This window comes from Capsicum annuum, chromosome 12 (genome assembly GCF_002878395.1).
Source record: "Capsicum annuum cultivar UCD-10X-F1 chromosome 12, UCD10Xv1.1, whole genome shotgun sequence".
NCBI lineage: Eukaryota > Viridiplantae > Streptophyta > Magnoliopsida > Solanales > Solanaceae > Capsicum > Capsicum annuum.
In genome coordinates, this window is record NC_061122.1 from 16302886 (window position 1) to 16311903 (window position 9018).

The 9018-nt window shown below is 36.3% G+C and overlaps 1 protein-coding gene across 2 annotated transcripts; it reads right to left on the reverse strand.

The window, feature by feature from the left end:
• Positions 1-133: 133 nt before the first annotated feature.
• On the reverse strand, positions 134-4796 carry LOC107851354 (uncharacterized protein HI_0077). 2 transcript variants are annotated; one of them, XM_016696337.2, is made up of 4 exons: positions 4275-4796; positions 2719-2838; positions 1764-1994; positions 134-854 (listed from the first exon to the last, which is right to left on the reverse strand). In XM_016696337.2, the coding sequence occupies exons 1-4, from the start codon at positions 4458-4460 to the stop codon at positions 498-500; spliced, it is 894 nt and encodes a 297-aa protein (XP_016551823.1). In that variant the 5' UTR covers positions 4461-4796; the 3' UTR covers positions 134-497. The 2 variants fall into 2 exon arrangements, with proteins under 2 accessions (XP_016551823.1, XP_016551825.1); XM_016696339.2 differs by lacking the exon at positions 2719-2838 and having other exon boundaries at positions 4275-4793.
• Between the last annotated feature and the right edge of the window lie 4222 nt (positions 4797-9018).

Genomic DNA, 9018 nt, shown 5'->3' on the forward strand with positions numbered 1-9018 from the left:
AAATCTGCATGGCAGAACTATAATACTTAATAGGTTATAGCAAGATGGAGTACTTGATGTATGGTACTGGATCTATAATACTCTATTCTATTAAGAGATGAAAAGTCCATGTATAATAAAACTAATAACATACAACAGCTAACCAAATTTCTTTTGCAATCACTAAACAACTGTTCTCTGTAAAAAGGAAATTATTGCTCAATACATATTAATTGATAAATAGATAAATATAAATCTCAATGATTAGAAGGATTCAAATAATTTTTGTTGTGGTGTTACCCCGTTCAGATGATTTAGTTAGAAGATACCTCTCAACACCAAAGTTTCCAACAATCTAGGGCAACAAGTGTGCTTAATATCGTGAAAATTTTAAAAGAAAGACAATTCCATCATCAATATCCAATTTGACTCGATAAGTATCGTAGCGCCGGCTAGCTCATGCACACCTGGACTAATTTCACGAGGTACCTGCTACCTCCAACCAGTGAGAGAGGCCTTCATAGTGCTGTGAAATCTTTAACAGCAAGAGGTTCATACCATTGTGGACCGAATCCAGCAGCTTTTCTTGCTTGCTCATTAAAAGGAGGCTTCAATGGCCCTCTGAAGTATGTCCTCACAGTGGAGTGGAACTTTTGGATCACTTCATTGTCTACATCAGTAGTCTCTTCTGAAGGAAGGTCACTCAGATTTGGATTTCTTAATCTCAAGCAAAGATACTTGAACCATTTTACTCCCGCGGCACAGTGAGTTATTTCTTCTGGATACACCACATTCTCCAATAACTCAGCCGTTTGGTTATCACCACCATTGCGGAAACGGGATATTGTTGTTGGCATCACATCAAGTCCTCTGGCCTACATTCTCAGAAAATGTGAAGTCACCAACTGGTGTAGAAAAGTAAAAGCGATGGTACAAAATAGAAAGAGGATGAACTGCATAAAACAAGCCTTTGATCAATACCACTGCTGGGTAACTTGTAGATATATAAGATATATTGAAAGTCAACACTGTTCATTTTCTTAAGACTTTTAAGTTTCGCGTATACTCAGGTTCTTTCTAGAACTTGTGTATATCCATCACAGATGTGTTGGTATGTCTAAACCAAATGAAACCACTTTATACAGCTCATTTTTCATGTTAAACTGGAAACTACTCTAAAATCACTAGCATCAGCAATGAATGAATGTTAAGTTCAGAATAAACAAGTGAGGTTATAACTCATCAAAAGGTTATGCTGATATCACAATGCAAATTGCAGCTGTTTGTTAAACTTTATGATCATGAATCTGATGATCAAGTGGTACCAGACCGCTCTAGCTTGCAGACTGCTGAATTACAATCATGTTATAATTGATAAGTAAAGTAAACATACAATTGAAGTGGTGATAAATAGTTAAAGCTCATGAATGTGGGGACTTAGTTCTTCCTTCTGTTCATTTTTTTGTTATTTCATATATGATTAAAAAAGTAAATAAATAAACTTGCAGGCAGCGCTTACGTTATGAATGATTCACATTAAAATGGAAGAACTGCATAGTACAAAGGAAATTTCTGAAACAAACCCTTATGTTAGATGCTTATGAATTTTTTTAATCAAAATTATTGGCAGAGTAAGAAATAAAAGCATGGTTCAAAACCCAGTGACTTCCAAAGTTCCAATGAACTCAATCATTTGAGACTTCACAAAGAAAATATCTTTTTTATTTACTTCACTTATGTATATCCAGATTTCTTTTATCAGGTGTAAGAGATGAAGAGAGAACCTCATGAACACAGTGTTCAATAGCCAAACGAGCCGACAAATCTTTGGAAGTAGCAATAGCTGAATCCCACAGGCCATCATGAGCAGGTAAAGCTCCATAGAATGAGCCTAGTTCCTTAAGCCGTGCAGCAAGTAGAGTAAAATGCCGCCCCTCATCTTGTGCAACTTTTACAAAATCAGTGAAAAAATCTCTTGGCATTGCCTGTTGCTTGCCGAATCGAGCAATTATATCCTGTAAGACCGACCAATGACGTATATAATCATATCAGACCAGTTAATAAATAATTGTATTTGACAAAGTAGGACTCAAAAAAGAGCAGCCTGGTGCACTAAAGCTACCGTTATGCGCAAGGTCTGGGGAAGGTCCCAGCCACAAGAGTCTATTGTACGCAGACTTACCTTGCATTTCTATTAGAGGCTGAACGCAACAATGAATCATCAAATAGAGGTGCCATTCACCACCAAGTCACAACAATGCTAACCACCTTGTTTAAAGTTTCTTATTCCATGAAGACATGCATATTCCTTTGGCTTAAGTTACATACATATAGTTCTAGAAACACACACAGAGGGACACATTAAGTTCAAACCTCATTATCACAGTGAAGTATGTGAGTGCAATTGGTACCCAGTACTCACTGGCTGGATCAGCCTGTCTTTGGCTACTTTCTTTGTAAGAATAACCCCACTGTTGTCCCTGTTTCTAGTGCAAAACAACCCGTTCCATATGAGAAATTATATCAAGTCTACCATTTTGAAACCAAGTACTATATCTAAAATTCTCCGCATACATTAACATGCACTATTACTAATTTATCTTACCATCAAAGACTATGAATGTGCTCACAAGCTAATCAGAACTAAATTTTTTTTTCCCCTTGAAAATGGAATATACTTGGGAATACATAACAGAGCAAAAAAAAAAAAAAATCAGGAAATGAGGGTGTTTGTATTACCCAAGACAAGTCAATAGCCCAACTTTCAGTGTGTACAAGACTATGAACAATGGCCTGTCTACTCTGCAAGCTTCCTGCTTTCCCAAGCTTTGGCATGAGACTTGGTGATACCAGCTTAACCTGTTCATCATTATTAGCATTTCCCAGAAAATCTAACATACAAGAATAGTAAAACATGCTATGTTGTATGGAATGGAGTGTTGGTCAGTCAAGAACTTCTACTTTCAGAAAATGAAAGGTACGGACACGAGTAGTATGTTGAGATGTATGTGTGGACATACTACAACATGCAAGACTAGGAATGAAGATATCTGGAACAAGATAGGCATGGCATCGATAGAGGACAAGATGCAGGAAAAATGAGGCTACGATTGTTCGGGCATGCGTAGCAGAGATGTATGGATGCCCCAATGTGGAGGCGTGAGAGGTTGGTTATGGCCGGTTTCAAGCGAGGTAGAAGTAGGCTGAAGAAGTATTGGGGAGAGTTGATTAAACAGGACATGATGCAGCTTCCGCTTACCGTGGACATGACGTTATATAGAAGGTTATGAAGCACGTGGATGAGGATAGGAGGTCAGCTAGATAGTTGGGCGTTGTCTCGCTTATTTTTCTATGAATTAGCCCCGTTGTTAGTCGAAGTATTACTTTGTAGTTTACTGTCTTTGAATTTGGTTATTATTATGACTTTTTACACTTTCGATTATCGTTTTATCTTGTTATGACTACTGTTTGTTTAGGATGATTTCTCAGGCTATCTACATTACTTTGCCATGAATGTCTTCATTTCCGTCATTTTTTTATCTATACTGCTCTGAACTGTTCTTTCTTGAGCTGAGGGTCTATCAAAAACAACATCTCTACCTCTAAAGCAATGGTAAAGTCTGCATACACTGCCTCCCAAACCCCACTTTATGGCTTACACTAGGTATGTTAATGTTGCTGTACAAGAATAGTAAACAAGCATTCAGGTCACTTGTGCATTTCATCAAACAAGTAATAGGCGTAAAAGACAAGAATTTGAGCTAATCCAAAATAATTAAATTTGCGAGACGGGCAAAACAAGCGTTTGGGTCACTCGGGCATTTAATCGAACAGATAATAAGCAAAACAAACAAGAATTTGAGCAGTAAAACAACCAGTTGGTCACTTGAGTATTCCATCAAACAGGTAATGGACATATAAAACAAGAATTTGAGCTAAGGAAAAATCATTAAATATCTGAGACAGGCAAAACAAGCATTTTGGGTCACTTGGGCATTTAATCAAACAGGTAATAAGCACAACAAACAACAATTTGAGCACAAGAATTTGGTCACTTGGGCATTTAATCGAACATATAATAAGCATAACAAACAAGAATTCGAGCAGTAGAACAAACATTGTCACTTGGGCATTTAATCGAACATGTAATAGACATAACAAATAAGAATTTGAGCTAAGCAAACATCGTTACATTTCTGAGATGCGCAAAACAAGCATTTTGGGCCACTTGGGCATTTCATCAAACATGTAACATACATAACAAACAAGAATTGGCTCTAAGCAAAAATAATTACATTTGTAAGGCGAGCTGGACGATCAGGAACTACAAGGAGTTCTTGAGATGGATTATAAGGTTGAGAAATGATGCCTTGTAGCCATTTGTTAGCTACTTCGTCACCAATGCGAGCTTTCTCAACAGGGTCAGCTGTGTTCAGAACTCGCAGTGCTGCTTCAACAAGAGTCTCTTCTTCTGTACTCATTACTTATCACTCTTTTCATTTGGACTGTTATTGTGAAAAGGAAATATGGGAAGAGAAGAATTTTCTTGATATTGTGTTTGGAAGTTAATTACAATGGGAATTTGGAGAGTGAACGGAAAAACAGACAAGTATAACAAGTGATGAAAATGATAAAAATAAGGAGGGTTATAGGTGGAATATTATATTGTGTTTGGATAGTTGTTACATATTATTTCAAAATGCATACATAGTTTGATATAATTAAAAAGAATAAAGTGATATAAAATTATATATCAAAGTAACAAAATAAAGTATATTGAAATAACAAGTAAATGGAGAGTGCAAAACATTATCATCTTGCCTTTCGGTTGATTTTGGCTATTTATAGTAAACACAGAGATAAAAAATTCTCCAAAAATTATGAGGTGACTTGTTTTTCACATAGAGAAAAGTCATCGTTTTTATTCTAAATTATACACAAAAAATTTAGGTCACACTTAAACTATCATAGCATCCTATTGCACACCTAAACTATAAAAAAGTGAAACTATCTCCACTCCAAAATATAAGAACCATTCACATAATGGAGAGTGATTTACACTCGTACCACATCATCGTCAAGTCATTACCACATCAGATATTATGTCAATTTTTGTTTTAAAAAAAGTCCACATCACCCATTACTTCTTCTTCACCAAAATCACCATTAAAACACCACCATTAACATTATCATCATAAAACTCAAATCTTCACCACAACAATTTTAAAAATACACCATAAATTTTATTATCGAAATTACAATACAATCATTAGTATCACAAATCTCAAACACCTCTTCTCTCACAATCAAAACGTGCATCATTTCACTGTAATTACACAACAAATTGATTGTCAATAAAGCATATTGCACAGCTCTTGATAACCCATTTTTCAAGAATTTTATCAAAATTTTTAATAGTCCACCAAATTTTATCAAAATTTTCAATAGCATTCTGAATCAGTATTGTTGGGGATACACACACACAACACTATTTGGAGGATCTTCCATTTTTCTTTCATCCAGAGAACAACCCACACTGATACACACACAGCTACACCACACCCGATCGAAAAATAGGAAAGGCATAAAGAGAGTAGAGGGACGAGAGGGGGAAACAGAGAGAAATCGAGAGATAGGGAGAGGAAACAGAGACAGTGAACAAAGGAGGGGGGAGAACGGCCTTTTTTTCTGGTGACATCGTCACCGAAATAGTAGCTTCATTAAGATTCCGTCCAGAGCAGTAACAACTTCCTTTCTCTCTTTACTAACTTTTCAATTCCTTTTTAAAACCATAAAATTTTTCTTATTGAATTCATCGCAATCGTAAAATTCGTCGATTTTGCTTTCGTATATAGCTAAGTTTCGTACAAATTTAGTGTGTGTGTGTGTGTGTGCGGACGAAAAAAAAAAGAGCTGGCGGAGCTTTGGAAAAATCTGGTCAGACCCTAGCGATGGAAATCGTATATAGCTTGCTTTTGTGTTTCACCATTTTTTTCGACCGATGTCGATTCAAGATGGGTTGAAGGAGAGAAAATTTGTGTGAGGTGGGGGAAGGGTGGGGGTATTAAAGAATTTTTTTTATTTTGGACGCGCCTTTTTTTTTTTAATTAAATTTTATTTCCACGTCAGATTTAGCATGGAAATAATTTCACTTTTTTATAGTTTAGGTGTGTAATAGGACACTATAATACTTTAAGTGTGACCTAGACTTTTCGTGTATAGTTTAGGGTGGACACAATGACTTTTTCCTTTTCACATATGTAAAAGCATGCCACATGCCCTTTAGTTTGGACATATGACATCCAACTTCATAACACTCCCCCTTGGATGCCTATGTAAAGAAAAACTGTCTGAATACGCATTTGAGTGGCCTCATTAAAAATCTTGTCAGGAAAAACCCAGTGAGATAAAAACCTTGGTTAAAAAAAAAAAGAGTACAACGCGTATTCTTACTCCCCCCGATGAAGACTCCAATTCAGCTGGTTCAATTTTTGCATTCTAATCTTATGTATCATCTTCTCAAAATTTGAAATTGGTATAGACTTGGTGAACAAATCTGTTGAATTGTCACTTGAATGTATTTGTTGTACATCAATATCATCATTCTTCTGAGATCATGCATTGAAGAATAACTTTGGTGAAATGTGTTTTGTTCTATCTCCCTTTATAAAGCCTCCTCGTAATTAAACTATGCATGTTGCATTGTCTTCAAATATGACCGTGGGTACCTTGATATCAAGCTTCAAGCCACATCTCGCTTTGATGGAATATACCACTGATCTCAGCCATATGCATTCTCTACTTGCTTCATGGATCGCTATTATCTTAGCATGATTAGAAGAAGTAGCAACGATGGACTGCTTTGTCGATCGCCATGATATTGCAGTACCTTCGCATGTAAACACATAGCCTGTTTGAGATCGTGTTTTATGTGGGTCAGATAAATAATCTGCATCTGCATGACCAACAAGATCTAGAGTAACTTTGTAAAACAGACCCATATCAATAGGCCCCTTTAGATATCGCAATATGTACTTACCTCTATTTCAATGTCTATATGAAAGAAAATTGTACCTGACTAGCAAATTAACAAAATGGGCTATATGAAGTCTTATGCTATTAGAAAAATACATAAGTGTACCAATAATATTGAGATATAGTACTTCAGGACCAAAAAATCTCTTCACCCCCTTGTGAAGGTTGGAATGAATCTATAACGCCCCAAGAACCCATCTCGAGATGTCACACGGTGCTTAAGGTCACACGTGGCCCCAAGCTAACCCTCTAAGACTATCATTACTTTCAGAACTCATTATAACGCAAATCATGCTAAGATAAAGAGGAATAACCATGTCATGAACATACTGCGATACGAAGTAATAGTGCTCTGTAAAATCAAACTACTGAAGTTCTGTACATACTGGTACTCCATCCTGACAAAGCCTCTACTATACAAGTCTGATGAACCATTGGGACAGATCCCCAATTGACTCGTGCTGAACTGAAAATAAATAACCATCTATTGACAAGACAAAATTGGAAATACAGGTCCTCGAACCATGAGGACTCACCAACTGCAGAAGTGTAGAGGAAGGTACTCAAAGATCACTGACGCTGCTGAAACTGAGCACCTGAACCTATATCACGAGGAAATATAGAATACAAAAAAGTATGGGGGTTAGTACTTGGGAATGTACTGAGTATGTGGGGGTGGATGCAACATTTTAAATAATATCATAAATGTATGAGAAATCATGCACGCTGACAATAATAACTATCTTCGCTTGAATTATCTGAAACATTATTTCCATAATCATCAGTAATGACACGTGTTTCAAAAATCTCATAAATCATTTAACTCAACTCAAACTCTTTAACTCGTGACTCAGAGTGACTCGGTAACTCAAGAGACTTATATCATTATGGACGTGGGAGTTTCTTATAACCGACATAACTACACCATGTGAGCCGCATGGAGTCCAACGTTTTGCCCTCCTAAGGAGAGAACCCCACATTGGCGGGGGTGTTGTACTCTTGCTAGGGAGTACAACCTCAATCTCCTTATCACAATCCCATACTCGGTCTCTGGCCCACAATTATCAACATCAATCCTACGGTGGCACGTAGTTTTTGGGAAATACCACATTTTCCGCTCGGTGCTAAATACTCCTCCCAGACTCAGCTCAGAATGCGTTAGGAAATCCACCTTAATCAATATCAACTCATGGGTCTATTTGAAAGATCAAAACATAAATATATATCTCGTCTGTAAATCATAAACATCTTGTGGATTCCTAACTCGACTCAACTCAACACAATCATTCTCAACATCAAGTACATTTGCTTATCAAATTATTTCAAATATCAAAAACTTCAAGGAAACATCATAGGACTCGCTCTTGAATTTCAATCTCAATATCTATATAAATTCAATAGTTAAATTTCTCATGGAAAGGCATAACTCATGGCACTTGACTTAAATCGCTTAAAAATCATCAATACATAGTGACAATATACAACTCATGGAATAACAATATACAACTCATGGAATAAATTCTCAATTTAAGAAACATGATGGTGAAATAATCATAAATATCAAACTTATTCAACTCAAATCTCATAAATCATAACTAAAGAAATTTGGGTGTAACCCCACTTGCAAAGATCATGTAGATCAATAGTAGAAATTAAATCTTTAGGCACAAGAACGAAAGGAGTATTCTTGTTCAAACCCCACATACCTTGGATTTTGATTTGAAGATGTAGAAACTTGTTTGGAACTCGTCTCACACTTTTAGACCAAGATTCTTGATGCCTTTGACTTGGGAAACTTAGTTCTTGAACAACTTGGAGAAAGTCATGGAAGTTTCTTTGAATTTCTTGGAAGAGGATTTGGATTTTGGATCTTGTAGAAACCCTAGTTTCAAGGAGATTCTTGGAAGATTAGAAGAGAAAGGAGAAGAAAAATGAGTGGATATTCTCCACCTTGATATGTATATAATACCACATGGGGAGGAAATGACCAAAATGCCCTTTTTA

Excerpts from the sequence above, each read along its gene's own strand:
- LOC107851354 (XM_016696337.2), bottom strand. The coding sequence starts at position 4,460 with ATGAGTACAGAAGAAGAGACTCTTGTTGAAGCAGCACTGCGAGTTCTG. Across the intron at positions 2,839-4,274 it reads GTCCAGCTCGCCTTACAAAT|GTTAAGCTGGTATCACCAAG; the intron begins GTAATTATTTTT and ends AATGATGAACAG. Across the intron at positions 855-1,763 it reads TTGAACACTGTGTTCATGAG|GCCAGAGGACTTGATGTGAT; the intron begins GTTCTCTCTTCA and ends CTGAGAATGTAG.